Source organism: Limulus polyphemus, unplaced genomic scaffold (genome assembly GCF_000517525.1).
Source record: "Limulus polyphemus unplaced genomic scaffold, Limulus_polyphemus-2.1.2 Scaffold618, whole genome shotgun sequence".
Lineage (NCBI taxonomy): Eukaryota > Metazoa > Arthropoda > Merostomata > Xiphosura > Limulidae > Limulus > Limulus polyphemus.
The window spans coordinates 1-19,062 of NW_013666228.1; the positions used below are offsets into that span (position 1 = coordinate 1).

Here is a 19,062-nt window from a genome sequence, read left to right on the forward strand (position 1 = left end):
TAATGAATGGACTACATTCACTACATATTGGTAATGCATGGTGACTACACGTCTAATGAATGGACTACATTCACTACATATTGGTAATGCATGGTCACTACACGTCTAATGAATGGACTACATTCACTACATATTGGTAATGCACGGTGACTACACGTCTAATGAATGGACTACATTCATTACATATTGGTAATGCATGGTGACTACACGTCTAATGAATGGACTACATACACTACATATTGGTAATGCATGGTGACTACACGAGTAATGGTACAATATTTTATCTTTTACCTTATCTTTTACGACCCTCGATTCTAAACATTTGGATTTCGTCATATAGACAGTGACGTTCACGGGAGGGGGTGGGCTCAATGCCCTTATGCCCCAAAAGTGCCTTTTTGTCTCAGTCATGAAAATTGTAAATAACTATGAAAATATACACCTGATTTTACATCTTGCTTACTGCGAGTTATTAGGAATTAAAAAAAGAGTTCAGCGGTAAAATTAATAGCATATATAGAGACTAGCAGCTTTTAATAGTAAAGAAATACTTTTAATATGCTGTGATGTGTTATTACATAATAATTTATTGTTTAGTTTTACTAGCAGAAATAGCCGCCCTCAGGGCAGGTATAACTGCTAGTTTCTGTGGAAGGCTATTCGGCCTTTTCTGGAATTGTCTGACAGTTCTACAACAATGTACTCATACTTTTAAGTTTAAAAATAACCTATCATTACAGCAATACATCACAGAGTAGATTTTATTGAAGTATTTCTTTGTAGACGCAGTTATCAATGAAAGTGCTTTTCTGTTGCAACACTCATGATATTTTCACTAAAGAAACAAACAATGTTTTTAAAGTTTTTTTTTATTGTTTTATATTTGAAAATAACTCCTTTTTGTTTGTAACTGCTTAGTTATAAAAATATTACCCACTTATGATTGATGATGATGGGTGCAGTAGTTTCCGAGATCCGAGTTTTGGACGTATACATCGCAAGCTCCATTGTAATAAGATAGCGTAGAAATGTGTACAAAACCAATCGAATTAGAATAAAAGGGGATCTGTTTGTTTCTATGGCTTTTACCCTATGTGTATCAGAAGCATTCCACAGTCCCTATAGTCTCCTTTAATATCTCCTCCCCCACAAACAAACAAACAAACATGGTGACCTTACCATGCTTGAAAAGTGCCCTTTTCGTCAATGATTCCCCGTCCTTTCAATGTCCTCTGCAAATTGCTGATATAGGCAACCTTAATATATATTTACAAAGAAGTCCTGAAATATATTTATACAGATGTAAAGTGAGGCACTAGAATCAATAAATTAAATTCCGTGTAAGTTCATACTTGTCTCGTGTTTGTACAACTACAGATAATAATTCTTAATCTTTTTGTCGTCTAAAGCCGTGAAAAATATTTAATTAGTTATGAATATAAGATTTCTTTTTCTGTTAATAAAACGTTAAAAAAATAAATGTATGTAAACATCGTTGTTCTTTCAATAACAAGTCGGCTTTAGATAGGCTTTGAGTTTCTTTGTTTGTACGTATTTGATAAGCGGAAAGTTACACACTGGGCTATCAGTACTGTTCTCACCCCGTTTCTAGCGTTATATATATATACGCAGACTTACCGCTGTGTCACTGGGTTGGGGGAAAGACTTGTTGTATTACTGTCTCGAAGTAAATATATGAACGTTCGCAGAATTTATGTAAAATGATTTTTTTTTGTAAATTTAGAAAGCATATAAACAAAAATTTTTCTAGCTTTCCTTTTGATCATACCCCCCCCCCCCCCAAGTGGCTCAACGGTAAATCTGTGGTCTTATAACGCTAAAAACCGGGTTTCGATACCCATGTTTGGTACATCACAGATAGCCCATTGCATAGCTTTGTGCTTAACGAGAAACAAATGAGCCCGTTGATGATATAGATGTGTCGTGTAATTTCTTCCTGATATGGAATGGACGTAGTCTAGTGATTAGTGTACCTGGACTGTGAATCTAATGATTCATGGCTCGTTAACCTGTTGCCGCATATATGCGCTACGCACTTTGTGCCTAGGATGAGTTAAAAGAGTTATGGTCAGCTTATACTATTGCACATACAAAAGTAGCCCAGGAATTGGCGGTATATATGTGCTATTAATTAACCACCGCTCCTCTAGTACGTTAATTCAAACTTATGGATGGTTATGCGCGAAATTCTGAAACAAACAGATCTTCCCGATATAATGTCGAAAGGGTGTTACAATATAAGCTGCATGTATCACTACAGTAGTGTATAATCCTGCTAGTACAGGTTTCAACTCTTTTGGGCGCGGTTTAGCCCTGTGGTAGATCTCTGGATTTCGAAGCTAGTGAGCCGGGCTCGAATTCGTGCAATCCCCAAAAAGTATTCCCCGCACTTTAAGCTGTGGGTGAGTTATAAGTGACATTTTTAGTATGAATAGTTAGTGGTAGGGTGCTACTGACACTCATACAACCAGAGATAAACAGACAGTGGTTATTAAGCGACATCAGTTTTTTAATATTGTTCACATAATTTCTCCAGGGGAAAATTAATCTTTGAGATAACTGCCTACTATTAACCGTTCAGAGAATCATCCAAAGTTATTTTTTGTTTGTTTAATATATTATCTATACACAATAGTCATAATAATGCACGTATATCTGTGTTAATTATTTATGGACATACTGTTGACTGCACTACCAAATCATGCAGGTAATATGGGTAATTGTAACATCAGTCTATATAGCTCTGTTCTCCAGCTGACTTACATTTTAGTAGCACCTTGTTCAGTCTAGAATGCTCCCTAGCGTCATTAAAGCAAATTATTCAACAAAGATGCATATTTACAGATTTGGTGTGGTATGTCATTTGGCACAAAACAAAGATGACAGTTCCTCGTTACTAGCCTGTTAGCCACATTTTTCATGTCGTACTCTCATTTTGCCAAAATATTGCATATGTATGGATTTTTTTTGGCAATAGAAGAAGTGAGGGCATCACAGTCCACATCTACTGATAAATGACACACATTGATTGGATGAGCGGTAATATAGCGTAGTCCCAGTGCTACGTATCATAGTACTTGTTGTAAGGCTGTTTAAAAGGCATTACAAAAACAAAACTGCTGAATCAATCTTATTTAAATATGATATAATTATCCACAGTACTATTAATATTGTAAATGTTTTATTATGAGCTTTGAAAATACGACTTATATATCAACTACGTCGACATTCAATCCCATATTTTTTTAACTTTAGAAGAAAAATGAATCAATTCGCTTGAAAATTCAGAAAAACATTCAAAAAAGTATTTATTTGTAACAAGACGTCTATATTCTTATTTGTGATGTGCTGTCTGTCCGTGAATGAGATACTTGTTGCATATTGAGACAGAGACGTTTGGTTTTCCACTTTGCCATAAATACAATTTCTCTTTCCGACTTCGTTTCTTCCTTTACATTAATGTTGAACAAACAAAATAAGAGAGAGAGTCTTATTGTGAGCGTCCCCAGGCAGACATAGATAACTCTTGAATATCAGTTAATAGTTTTCATTTTTCATATATATATATATATAATACATCGCTGTAATAATCCTCATTCTCAATTATCAGAGATCAAACCATCATCGTTGTTGTAGTGAAACTTATGATAGTGTTAGTAATAGTACAGATGAAGACCTTTTGTGATGTTAGAGCACAATTAATTCAATAGAGTAGTCTAGTATAATGAACTCTAAAGCGTGAGAAGACCTGACGACCTTCAACTAAGTCGTTTTATATTGAAAGTTATACGTGTAAGGACTGAATTTGTCACGATGGTGGTTCTGAAACACAGTCATCCTTTGAGAATTGGATAACTATAGTTCATTAAGAAATGCAAAAATAAAAACGAAAGCTCCCAAGTATACGGTATATAAGTGTTTTATTTCGAAAAGCTATACTGTGGAACCAAAGTCTGCCGACCTAGCGGCGCTACCAATGTCTCTCGTCATAAATCAAAACATTACTTGTGTTGCATCAGCAGTGATGAAAGTTTACCAGGCATTACTGTAACATTGAACCCTAGCATTGATACATATTTGGTATAACGACGTATTCAAACATGTTATACGAGAAGGTCGAGATGTCAGTTGATGTTTGGAACGGTTGATAGTTACGTATAGACTAAATTTTTAACATTAATTCTATTTTATTGAGGTTGTTTAATGAAATAGCGCCGTTTAGTAGCAGATCTGAAAATATATAAACATTTTTAGAAAACAAAAAAGAGCTATTTGGAAACAGTTACTCCCAATACACCCCACGCCATATTTAATCCACGAATTATCTTTCTGTTTCCTAATAAGGAAAGAAATTACATATATGCAGCCAATAAACCTGTTTGCAATGCAGTCGGCCGGCCAAAATCCTGAAATACACTTTGATGGAATTTTTTTGTTACAAGTTCTTACCTCTCACAGATGTCTGCTATATGACTCAAGGTTTTGAATGAGAGGAGATAACATCTTCGTATTTAACCTTCAAGGTCAATTTAATGAAATATTAGACAATTTTGTATTTTTTTTACATAATTGTCAGAGGAAAACAAAATGTTATATTACATCTAGATATGTTATATTTGACTCAAAATAATTAAATAGTGCACACATTAGTTTAGTATTTGATCTTGAGAGTCATTTTCAAGGTCACAATGATGAAAATATTATCAAAATAAGCCTTTTTTCCAATGTTTCTTCCATTTGTATAATGACACACTTGCATCTTGTTTCCATTATTGTTGGCATTGTATCTGTACTGTATCTGAATTGTATCATTCCATCATTGTTTCCATTGTAGCAAATGTTACAAATACTTTTTCTTTTATTTCAGGTTCTGCTATGAAACTAGACCATGGAGATGAACCAACCTACATCATCAAAACGCAGACTCGAAGAAGATGAAATTTCCCACTGTATCATTTGTTAAGAGGACAGCATGGAACCTCTTCGCCCCTTTCCATCAGAAGCTGGAAAGGCTATATTACTGAATGTTGCCAAAGAAAGAAAAAATTTAAAAATGCGGATTCAGTTCATATTACTGATCGTATAACTTGACTTTCTGAAAGTCAACTGTGGCAAGAGGGTCTTATCAAATGGCATAAACCTTGCTGCTGCAAATTCACAGGTGAAAGTAAGTTGCAACGGCTGAGAAAGCAGTCTTTATCAAAGCATCAAACAGGGTTGAAGAACTTAAAGCAACAAGCCAAAAGCCAGTGAAACGCTTGATTACAATCTGTGTATGTTTTGTTAAACACAAAGCAGTAAACAATTAAGCAATGTTGCAACATTCAATGTATATGAAAAGATAATAAAGGTTGCACAAAAAGATGTTACTATGAGAGTGAAATTGGCAGATGCTGTTGATGGCAAGTACAACGTTCAGTGTTGGGCAGAGTTTCAGAATAAGATAGGAAAGGTCAGTGATAAGCCAAAGAGGATTATGAGCAAGATAAAATTATGGATGAACTGTGTTTGGATAATATATCAGGCCTAAAGTTAGGAAAAGTATATGACATGAGGCATGTATGGGAAAAATATGTTCATCTGTGTCACATGAAGCAAGAATCAGGTGACCAGGTGTGTAGGGAACACAGACGCCTTTCTTTTGAAACTTGTCCAGAATATTAGTGACGATAGTTGTATCAGTTCTGCGCACAGTATCAATGCCATTGGAATGCCCAGTAGAATGAAGGAGGTTGATAAAATTATCTGATGTTGTTGCCTGGTGAACAATAAGGCCACTACCCACATGTGTTGAGTCAACTTCCTGTTTCTAGCTACTGCATACAACACATCTTGTGCGATCCTGAAAACCCTCCTTTTTAGCTGTTTTTCACACTTCTCAGAATCATTCTGGTTTTATACTTTGATAAAGATTGTTTTCTCAGCCGTTGCAGTTTGCTCTCAGCTGTGAATTTGCAGCGAGCACGTTTTATGTCATTTGATAAGACCCCCTTTCCACAGATGACTTTCAGAAAGTCAAGTTATACGATCAGCAACATTCAGTAGTCTAACCTTTCTAAATTCTGAGGAGAAGGGCGAAGAGGTTCCTTGCTCTCCTCTTGACAAACGATACAATAGAAAATTTCACCTTCTTCGCTTCTGCGTTTAGATGATGTAGGTTGATTAAACTCTATGGTCTAGTTTCATATCAGAACCTGAAAGAAAAGAAAAAAAACATTTGTAGCATGTGCTACAATAGAAACAACGATAGAATGATACAATACAGATACAATATAGATGCAAACAATAATGGAAACAAGATGCACGTGTGTCATCATACAAATGTCAAAAGCATTGCAAAAATTGATTATTTTGGAAATAATTTCACCATTGTGACCTTGAAAATGACCTCCAAGATTAAATACTAAACTAATGTTTACACTATTTGATTATTTTGAGTCAAATACAACACAATTAGATGTAATATAACATTTTACCTCTGACAATTAGTAAAGTCCTAAGTATGTAAAAAATACAAAATTGGTTAATATTTCATTAAAATGACCTTGAAATTTACCTTTAATGTAAAATGCGAAGATGGCATCCCCTATGATTCAAATGTTGGGTTAATATTTAAGGCATCCAGGGGAGGGGGTACCAACTTGTAACAAAAAATGCCATCAAAACTTATTTTAAGCACATTTTACTACTTATTGCAACAGTGAAAAGTAAGAATTTTTCAAAATTGTTAAAGCGCATAGTTTTACATTGATTCTAGTTTACCTTTTAAACAACTGCTATAAAACTAAACAGTTAGAACTGTATTCACTTCAAGAAAAGGATTATAACTGTTAGAAGTATGTTACACTTAAAATGTGAATTTACTAATTTCCAAGTTTATCCTGCTGAGGTTTCATGTCATGTTTGTTAGAAGTCACAAATAAGCTCAGCAAAAAAACAAAAGTTTTGCGAAATATGAGCCCAAGTTATGGATTGTTTTTTCTTCAAATTTGCACAAAGGAAAAGTACATTCTCAGTTTTGTGTGTTTGTTTGTTAGTAATTAAGCACAAAGCTACACAATGGGTTATCTGTGCTCTGCCCACCACGGGTATCATAACCCGGTTTTTAGGGTTGTAAGTCCGCAGAAATACCGCCGTGCCACTGGGGAGCTACATTCACAGAGGCAGTGAAGAAAACCAAATTCAATAAAAGCCTTTTCCTCCAGGACTTAAACTGAAATAAACATGTATGATGTTCCAAATAGTGCAACGAGAAACCCTTAAATTTCGAACTGGTGGCCAGGTTATAAACCAATCATTTACTTAAACCGAATCTTGGACATCTCTCACTTGGTTATCAATTACAAAACTGACCTCACGTTTACTACAAAAGAATAAAATTATATATATCTTCAAAACAAGTTATTTTCTTTAAAATAATTTGATTATGATACACCAGGCAAGTACGATGAATTATTGGTGCTGTTGTAACTAATTAGTTTAATGCTTGTTGATATGTGTTTTGACTTGGCACGTATCCATTTTTGATTTCAGAAAGCTACCTCAATAAAAAAGAACTACACATACAGACAACATAAATTTTGAACGCAGACAGATTTTATCATACAACATCCATTAGACACTGATGTTCTAGATTTAATTACATAATAAAGAACAGTGTCTTTGGCAATCATAAAAGATGCAGTTAGCAATATGGATCAAATGACAATTCAAAAATGTTAACTCGTAACACTATAGCTACGGAATGAAACTTCTAGAGAGGTTGAGTACGTTACATAAAAAAAAAAAAATGCCCCGGCATGGCCAGGTGGTTAGGGCGCTCTACTCGCAATCTGAGAGTAGCGGGTTCAAATCACGGTCCCACCAAACATGCTCGTCCTTTTAGCCGTGGGGGCATCATAAAGTGACGGTCAATCTCACTATTCGTTGGTGAAAGAGTAGCTCAAGAGTTGGCGGTGATGACTAGCTACCTTTCCTCTAGTCTTTCACTGCTAAATTATGGACGGCTAGCGCAGATAGCCCTCTTGTAGCTTTGCGCGAAATTCAAAACCATTAAAATAATTTTGGAGGCTCGCCACATCATTACAGTATGCGTAGCCATGTCCAGTTATGTTCTGTCTAACGACCGTGTATCTTGACAAAATCCTGCAGTGTATTTTTCATTGCAAAAGGCTCTTTTTTTATAAAGATATCATGTACCAAGCACACTACTTTCTCCTGCACCTTTTCCATAATCAATCTAAAGAACAACAACGGCAGTTTCACAGCACCTATTTCAACAACCCGATTGCATATAAATCCTTAGGCCCTGCGTCCGATGACTTCCCTGGTATTTCTTCGTACAGGATAGTATGAATATTCGTTTCATTCTTCAGCTGTATTTGTTGTTATAGAAACTTGTGTACACGTGACTATTGTCGCTTTTCGAACCTTGGGAAATATTACTGGGTTAACTGAGGAGAATAGCATTAGCAACTGATGAAATAATACATTGTAATCTTTACAAGTAAGAACGTAGAACCAGTATAATTTTTAGCTACATTCATTATCAGGTTGATTTTTTTAATTTGGATCTAACTAGGTAGTTTGTACTGACCAGAAGTTAATATTAATATCATTATTATGTTTCAACATAAATGTTTTAGTTGGTTTTACTGTTTGGTTTGTTGTTAAGCGCAAAGCCACACAACGAACTATCTGTGCTTTGCACCTCATGGGTATCGAAACCCGCTTTTTAGCGTTTTAAACACGCAGTCTTACCACTGAGCCACTGGTGGGCAAATGTTTGAGAAAATACTGATGTCAGTTCGAGAATTCGTAACCTTTCTTTCGTACTGAATCTAGATTGTTATTCCTGGAATTTTACATTCTCATCACCTATACATATGTTTATCTATAAGATCTTCATTCGAATAGTGTTAGGGTAACTTTTATATTTCCTACATGTCGGTGTTTTCTTGACTGACAGTGTTTCTATGGCTCATAAAAATAAAGGAATTTCTTATAAACTTCAGCACTGGAATCAATTAGTAAATCATTACGATCAAATCCAAAGCTGATATATTTACGTCGTCAACACAATCTTCATATAAAATCTCGTCACATCAGACGTAGTAAAGAACTTTCGTTTGAAATCTAATAGTTTGTTGTTAAGTATAGGTGTTGTAAACACATGTAACTAAAATATCCACTCTCGTGGCGATTAATATTTCGGAGCGCCTGCTATTTTCAACAATTATCATGATATTGAAATACGACTTTTTCTGCAAAACTTATGTAAGTATGCTCACAGCCGCACTCGTAGGCCATGCTTTTATCATGATGTAGATTCTATGAAAAATTTATAAAACTAAACAAAAATTACCAAAGTAAGATTCAAACAGCTGAGTTAGATGTTAGAAAGATTACGTTTGAACATTATAGAATTTTTTCGGAAAAATAGTTTTGGAAAAATAAGTATAATCTGATTTATTTGTAAAGAATAGTTATATTAAATAACAATAGGACTTTGTGGTTAATTTATTGTACTTAGGTTAACCATAGTGGTTGGAAAAATTGCAACGAAGCGCGAGAATTTCCTTTTGTTCTATAGATATGTCAATAATCTTTCTTAAGACACTCATGTAACTCTAGTTAACTTTTTATGGTGTATGTTAACTTTTGGATCGTGTAAACAGGAAAAAGAATATGTAAATGTCTATATATATATATAAACCCACTTGTGTGACAGCTGCTAGGAATGCTCTGCTTCTGGCAGATTCCTAGAACTAAGCATTGCTTCGAAAGGTCAGAACTCAGACAGCCACAGACATGGAGGTCTCTCCGTTAATTGACTAGAGAAAAACCTCACTCAGATAAATTAAAGATTAAAAAGGAAATGGAAAGAGATAAACTTTGATGTACATGAACAGTTTAAAAATGCATCTTTTTACATGTATTGCCTGTTTAACTTGGCAGTCTAGTTACAAACCCTTTCTGACATTCTAAGCCTCGTTTTAAAAAAGAAAAAGGCAGGTTAAAAAACATTGAAAGTCTCAACATAACATGCACTGAGTGATTAGTTTCTAAAGGGACTTCCACACGTGTGCATCACCTAACGGAAGACACACTTAATGAAATGTAATAATTTAAGTTCAAAATAAAGAATTTTTATTAACCGACCAATTTCTTTTTTACTTTATTGATGAATACAATTGTGTTTAATCAAGTGATTTATCTATAAAAAAAACTCTATTATCAATTCGAAACGATTTACTTGCGGGAAAATAAAGAGATAATCATGACTGCTTCTCGAAATCACTTGACTTTAACATTGGACGAAATGCAATAATTTAATAATGAGAACAGGTTTGTTTGCCTCAATTGCGTACTTATTAAAACTGAACTGTGGCATAAGTGTTACCGCATTACACGTACTCAGGGAAGGTGTATTTTACTCACAATTGTATATATATGTATATATATATAACAGAAGCAACAGTGAAAATGTGCCATTATTTTGATACTCTCTGATAAAGCATGAAATGGAACAGAAAAATTTATTCAAGCACCCTGAAATATATGAGTCTAAATTTGACTCTACATTTGAGTCTACATTTTTACTCAAATTAATTAGTATTTCCGCTTGTAAGTGCCGAGAGGCAAAACTAGACTTATCGTGTGTGTGTGTCTATGTTTGTGTATTTTTCTTATAGCAAAGCCACATCGGGCTATCTGCTGTGTCCAATGAGGTGAATCGAACCTCTGATTTTAGCGTTGTAAATTCGTAGACCTTAAACTTATCGCGCAAATATTTGGTGAATTTGAAATAAATTCGGTCAACATGCAACGACAATATAACCTTCTCCAAAGTGACCAGTATTCAATGGCATCACGCTATCTACGTGACTGCAAAAAAAAAAAGTCAAAATGCATATACTATTGACCATAAACGGTTCATTGAAACTGCAGGTCACAACGCCTACTAAATGATCTATATACACCCCGTTTTTTTTAAATGTTTATACACACAAATACGTCCAGTACTCAGAATTTTCAAAAACATATTCTGTATAGTGAAATAACATAAGTAAACTATCATTGATTCTATTGTACAAACTACAGTAACAAAGCTTTTGAGCTCGAGAACAATTTGTATGAAAAAAATTAAGAGTTGGGTTGCTAATAAATACTCATTTCCATTGATCCAGGACCACTTATACAAGATCACTTGTACTAAATATAGAATTCATTTCCGATCACTTAAGAACAACACTAAAATCCGGGATTTTATTCCTCACAGTGGATACAGAATTGGGAGTCTATTGTGTAGCTCTGCGTTGAAAAAACAACCAAAGCATCTAAAGAGAATTTTTTTTTAAGTTAAGCACAAAACTACACAATCTGTACACTGACCACCACGGGTATCGAAACCCGGTTCCTACCGTCGTAAGTCCGCAGACATACCGCTGTGCCACTGGGGGGGGGGGTACTAAAGAGAAATCAGTTAAGTTATTATGGAACAAAGAAACTGTAGGCTTGAGTTTTTTAAGATATATTTCCACGCATACATATATAAATATTTTAAAAACTGATATTTACTTTTACTAAAAAAAAGATAACAACATATGACGTAGTATTCTTGAAATCTATTCGATTAATATACTACTAATTCTGGATAGAACCACAAATTTAGTATTATTATCCCTCAAAGGCCCGGCATAGCCAGGTGGTTAGGTCGCTTGGCTCGCAATCTGAGGGTCGCTGGTTCGAATACCCATCACACCAAACATACTCGCCCTTTCAACCGTGGGGGTGTTATAATGTTACGTCAATCCCACTATTCTTTTACCAACAAAAATGGGATTGACCGTCACATTATAGTACCCCCACAGCTGATACAACAAGTATTTTTGGAGATGGGTTTGGAACTCACGAACCACAGGTTTTGAGTCGAGCGCCTTAATTTTAGACTGCCTACGTGTTGTTGTTTGTCTGTTGGGACCTTATAGCCTTATCTGGTCATTGGCCTGAAAAACGGGATAAAACTTAAGCTTGTTCCTAATCGTGCCACCTAGAAATATTGACATTTTGTTTTTATATTTATTGTATGTCCAGTCTGTTCAGCTAAGTTTTTGGTATAGTCAGTCCGCGGCTTTAGTTTTATTTTATACATAGTGGATATCGGTTAATGTAGTTTGAGTAAGGTATACTTATCAGACTTACCAACAGATATCAACAAATAAAGTATCTTTGTTGCTGTAAAGGAGACAACGTGCGTGTTTTTTTTTCCTGGTATTTCCACCCCATTCTTTCAAATAATAATATTCTGCCACGCCCAGTTTTACGGTATCAAATTTAATTCACTAGAACTTTATCTGCTGTTTAAATCTTCAAGTTTCTTTTTAATGCGGAATTATCCAATTTGAGCGTATGTTTCGGTAATCAAGATTACGACAGTAGTTGAACACCAAAAAAGAAAAAAATTGAAAATCTGAAAAAAATCACGTTTTTTACCACCACTTTATTGCTTTGGATATTTGTTTTCAATTAAATATAACACACCTGTAAGGTTTTTCAGAAAATATTTCCTATAGGACTGCTAGTTCTAAAACATTGGCAAAATAATCGGAGTCTAATATTTTTCAGATTGACTTTATAGTCCACTATCGTTCGATTATGATTATTTTCTAAGGCTCATTGACTCAAGTGTCATTTGTATCAAACATTCTATTCAAGGATCTTTATTATATATCTGTGACACTGTGAGAGCGAGATATATTGAGAAATATATTTTACAGCGAATAATATTGTTACATGTCTGCGAGGATCTTCAGCCATACAAGTCCTTTCTTGATTAAACCAGTTTATTATTCCCCAATACAAACTTTTAGTACACAGTAGTTCCACAATTAGTACGTTTCTCGTCACGTTAACTTAACAACTTTTATAATACACGCTATAAATCACAGCAATTCACAAGCTATGTCTCAGCTGGCTTTTTCTGCCAGGCTTATATACTAACGAAGAGGGCATCTCGAACGCACGCGGACTTCCCTGATCATTCGAGAAACTCAAGCACGTCACGTGACTTCCGCTGTCGTAACAATATATATATTTGAAAACAAAACTTATTTTGTAGTGACCCGTTTGTGGGTGATACTAAAGTATTTATAATTATTTAAAAGTATCTTTTGTTTAAACTATTTTAAAAGGAGCTATTTAGTTTCTTTTCGTTATTTTGTTATGTTTACTGTTTCCTTAGATGTTGACAAAACTTACGAGATCTTTTTAAACGTGGTTGTATATTAAACTGTATATATTTAACTCTCCGGTTTGAATTTTGTTAGTTGTTTTTTTTTTCGAATTATTCATCAAATATTTATGTATCTAATAAAGGAACTGCTTGACGAGTCACCACGTGACGGTTATGAGGAATCTTATGAAAGACAGAGAAATGAACCTTCAACTTCCTACCAGCAGTTTTATCAAACATATTACAGCACGCCGGAAAGACTGAAAAATCTGAGAAGGAACTACGGACCAGCCGGACTTAGAAAAGCTCTAGTTGCTCAAAATATACAAGAAAGTAAGCCTTTAGTAGCAGTTGCTTTTTTCAGGATGTTGTATATTGAACATACTATCCTCAAATACCCTCGTTTCACTATGTTAAACATAAAATAATTCAATGGAAAAAGTAACTAACGAACAAATTAGTTCATAACGAATGAATATTTTTATTTTTTAACTTAGTTTAAAATGTTTGTCATTTTATGAACAAAACTAGTTATCTCAAACAATTGTATTCAAAGGGTTTATGGTTCCAAAGTTAAAATCGTCTTAACGAGGTGAGGTGCAGATTGTTGGCTTTAATTTTAACCAGAGTGCTTTTCTATTCTTACATTTTTTTAATTTCAAAATTCTTACACTATATATATTTAATTGCATTTAAACACATCTGTTGCTTTTCCTCTGGTATTAGTTATCACAGAGCGTGTACCATATGAATTATGTTATATAAATATGTTTGTCCCCTGGTGGATTAGAGATAACTTTACGGACTTTCAACGATAACATCCAGGGTTCGATTCCCCATGGTGGGCAGAGCGCAGATAGCCCGTAATGTTGCTTTGCGATGAAACAACAACAATATTTTATATAATGTTTTTATAAATATTATTCTACACAGCTGGTAATGATCTAGTGAACTCAGGTGAATAGTGTATCACGATTTCAAATAACTACAATAATGTTGTGTTGTCTCGGAAAATAGCAAATTTATGAATAATTTTTTACTTTGTTTAAATATATACCTCCTTTAGCTTCGGCGACTTCATTTGTTAAATTTTTATCAGTTCAATACCATGAAAGCGCATGTAATAATTACAGTAAAATGCCTTTCATATTAACACTCCCTTTTTTTATATTCAATTCAAACCATTAATAATTTTTATCACCATAATTATCCGTGCATAATAAAATGGCAAAATAATATAACATTATCATTAAGTTCAAAGAAACTCGATGAAACCCTAGCGCTTTCGTTAGGTAGACTTGTCTTCTTCAGGGGTGAAGGATTCATGAGGTTTTCGAATTTAATTTACAAAGTTTGTTTTGTCTAACGCATTTTTTACTATCATGATATTATTATTATTCGTTGTAAAAATCAATTACATCAAATACTGACAAAAAAAATTATAGAAATATATTTAAAGATATACATAACGTCACAAATCTTGAGTTCTGGATCTGCTCTGACCATGAGTGACACACAATTTGCAGGGTAAGCGTATTTGCTGTTGGTAAGGTTCAAATTAATGAATAATAATTCAGTTGTGGAAGGTAACTGAAAACATTAATTACTCGGAGATATTAAATCATGCTGCAAAAAAAAAAAAGTTATGTTGCAAAGTTCCAATTTACTGATGCTCAGGAGTGTCCATATGAAATTACCAATGAAATATGGATGGACGATGTAAAACAAAAAAGCCATCATTGCAATGCCTATACTTGTGGGTATTTACAACGACAGAAAAGTACACTAAAAAATCTTTGAGTGCCTACAGTAGCTTATAGGTTACAATTACTATGTGAACGACGGGTGTTAAAAAGAAGTTGATAAAGAATATTGTATCATAAAGGCAAGACGTTCCCAGTGTTATAGCTGAAAGGCCATCTACAAATATGCTACCATCACGAAGTTGATAAAGAATATTGTATCATAAAGGCAAGACGTTCCCAGTGTTATAGCTGAAAGGCCATATCATTCATTGGTATACCTGAGAAAAGGTGGAAGAATGGTCATTATAACTGCATAGAAGGGTAAGGGTAATTAAATTATGCTGACATAGATATATTCTAAAACTTAAAATTTGGATATCAGATACATGCTCAACAGTAATCAAAGTTAAAACAGTCAGAGCCAGATAGTGTGTGTAATTTATGGTTAGGATATAATTATATGCGTAAGGGAAAAATCAGTCCATGAAGCTTAATAATTGAAATTATATCATTTCAAACTTCTTCAGATACATACAACTTATTTCAAAAGGCAATAAAATGAAAGTGAAAGTATGAGTCTGTGATTGCTACAAGTATTTGTAAGCCTCCTCGGGCCCACCAACAGTAATTATAAGTCCCAGGCTAAAATAGTCAAGGATACTGCTCACTGACATGACACTTTTTTTACCCCATTAATAACAGCAATTTTAAACAAAAGAAACAAAAACAAATACGTACTTATTACATCCTATCGGTGAACCTGAACATCCTAATCTTGTTAGAGCATTAATTGGTTATATGTCTACAAAAACACATACCTGAACCTGAACATCCTAATCTTGTTGGAGCATTAGTTGGTTATATGTCTACAAAAACACATACCTGAACCTGAACATCCTAATCTTGCTGGAGCATTAATTGGTTATATGTCTACAAACACACATACCTGAACCTGAACATCCTAATCTTGCTGGAGCATTAATTGGTTATATGTCTACAAACACACATACCTGAACCTGAACATCCTAATCTTGCTGGATGTGTGTTTGTAGACATATAACCAATTAATGCTACACACTTTCTTTTTCTTTCACGTTTGGAATGACGATCTTTATCAACTGCTTCCCAATGGCTCAGCAGTAAGTCTGAAGGCTTATAACGCTAAAAACTGGGTTTCGATACCCGAGGTTGGAGCAGCACAGATAGCTCATTGATAATGAAACAAGATCACAAACTTTACTAATTAATGTTGGTCAAGAACTGTTATGGTTCATAATGATTGTATGTTACATATGTACTATTTTTGCAATATTGAAACTCCATTATTATCACCCACGGGTGCTAAAGACACCATGTAACTTATAGTTTGAATTAACAAGAAAAACTCATTCACTCCCATCCAACTATATTATTAGGAGTCTTCGATGTAAAGCAAAACACATTTGGATGATCGGATAGCTTTTCTGTAAAGTAATCAAAAGTTCAATTTATCGGAACTATCACAATAATTAATTTTCATTCTGGCTTCTGCCAGTCTCTCTTTACGTATCGTCTAAATATGCACTAATGCAGCTAACATTAGTTTTAGAATAATAAAAGAAATTCATCATGCTGGTCTACTTGTGATGAAATGCTTTCCAAATAGCCAGAAATGGAATGACGGAGTTCATTTTTCTTTCCGAATATCAGTAATCCAAATACTTCTCCTTTTATGATTCTTTAAAGATACTACAAAAAGTTAGGTTCCTCCTTTGATATATCGATTAGTTTAAACCTACCGCAGATCAGCTCTTCACTTTATTAATCAAATACCGTAGCACTCACCATTACTCCATTTGTTTTTAATTCTTAACGTAACCAGGGCAGTCCCGCACTTGTTCGTGACGTCATCAGCGAGAGCACTATCAAAAGTGTTATTAACCATATTGCCCTTATACTTCTGTGCTAGACAATAGTTTCAAAGATGTGTATGGTGTATGAGTTGTTTTCCACTAACCACGAGCACTCCATATTTACTTATGTGTTTTAAAAATAACTAACATGAATTTATTTTGCGAAATAGGCAAGCTGTGTAATATAACGAAATATTTTCTTTCACCACCATAACTGATGAAAGAAACATGACATTAGTGTTAGAGCCATTTAAACACATGCAAATAGAAGACATAACTTGGAGGTAAACATAACCTGTGTGTTTATATTTGCCTTATAATACTTAGAATTTAAACGTTTCATGGTCAGGAATTATCTCGATAAAACAAAAGGCATATGACTTTCTTTGAAAAGGATTTTTTAATAAACTTTAACTACTTTGGACAGTACAAGTATTTATAAAAATGGAACACTTTAATAACGGAGAACAACCGTGCCAGTTTGTTCTACTTTGAACATATACACACGTACTTCTAAATTCGACAATCCACAAATAAGATGTACAAAACGTATAACAAAAATAGCATTTCAACTCAGATATAATAAAGAAGTTTAGATCATTTTCTGAAAAGGATATATCAACTCTTAGTACTTTATTGTGTTATATGTATATAATACACGATTCTAGAGACACTGTATTTGTTAGGTGATCATATATAATTCAACGGACTATTGACTTATTATAATATACGAATATATGAAAACTGGTGTAGCTCGTCTATTTTTGCGCTAAACCAAAGATACAAACATACGCGTTCGCAATGGTTGCAATAATTAATTTAGACTTGACAGAGATCAACTGTACGGTAACGTAAACATACGAACAATTAGTAAGATCCATCCAGTGGTAAAAAAACAATTTCAATCTGACAGGTGTGAATATAAACGATTAATGAATAAAATTCTGTAAAGAACCACTAGTAGTAGTGAGATAATCAATTTGTACTTGACAAAAGTTCACTTTGTGTGAATAAAAATACTTAACTATTAACTAATAAAATTCTGTTAAGAACCACTACTAGTTGTGAGATAATCAATTTTTACTTGACGAAAGTTCACTTTGTTTGAATAAAAATACTCAACGATTAACTAATAAAATTCTGTTAAGAACCACTACTAGTAGTGAGATAATCAATTTGTACTTGACGAAAGTTCACTTTGTGTGAATAAAAATACTTAACTATTAAGTAATAAAATTCTGTTAAGAACCACTACTAGTAGTGAGATAATCAACTTGTACTTGACGAAAGTTCACTTTGTTTGAATAAAAATACTTAACTATTAACTAATAAAATTCTAAAAAGAACCACTACTAGTTGTGAGATAATCAATTTGTACTTGACGAAAGTTCAATTTGTGTGAATAAAAATACTCAACGATTAACTAATAAAATTCTGTTAAGAACCACTACTAGTAGTGAGATAATCAATTTGTACTTGACGAAATTTCACTTTGTGTGAATGAAATCACCTGAAAATCTTTTGTAGTTACGCCCCTGAAATGATAGTAACATTTTTGAATTTTTTATTGAAAATGAGAAACTATTGCAAAGTAGCATTTAATGCACGTGCTAATATATAATATGTATCTTTGCCGGCTTGTTAAATGTTACATAAATATATCAACAACCTCTTCTGTTAAGGCAACATTAAAAGAGTTTAATGGTAATATCATGAATACAGAGAACTCTGATCATTTCTTATAATCCGAGAACATCCAGTTATTTCATGCTTTCCAGACCCCAGTTACACTTTGAGCAGGACACATAAATAATATTTAACAAGTGACTATACCAGTGAAATAACATGTGAAACGGTTAATTCTACCAGAATTTACCATCGCTTTGGAATGAGGTTTTGGTCATTCATCTTTCAAAGTATGTTTTCACATATTTGAGTAGATAGATCATACATTAAGTTTCAGACATTCCTTAAAGTTTCTCTCTCAAAGGAACATAAATAATACTAAACCTATTCATAGATGATAAGGACATAAATAACACTAAACCTCATTCATAGATGATAAGGACATAAATAACACTAAACCTCATTCATAGATGATAAGGACATAAATAACACTAAACCTCATTCATAGATGATAAGGACATAAATAACACTAAACCTCATTCAT

General features: G+C 33.7%; 1 protein-coding gene across 1 annotated transcript in view; it reads left to right on the top strand.

Annotated features, from left to right (window-relative positions):
- Nucleotides 1-5,392: 5,392 nt before the first annotated feature.
- LOC106459492 overlaps nt 5,393-19,062 on the top strand; it is a 46,819-nt gene continuing 33,149 nt past the window's right edge. Inside the window, exons 1-2 of the mRNA XM_022385996.1 lie at nt 5,393-5,473; nt 13,399-13,588. Of these exons, the coding sequence (XP_022241704.1) occupies nt 5,393-5,473; nt 13,399-13,588 (271 nt within the window). The remainder of the gene's footprint in view (nt 5,474-13,398; nt 13,589-19,062) is intronic.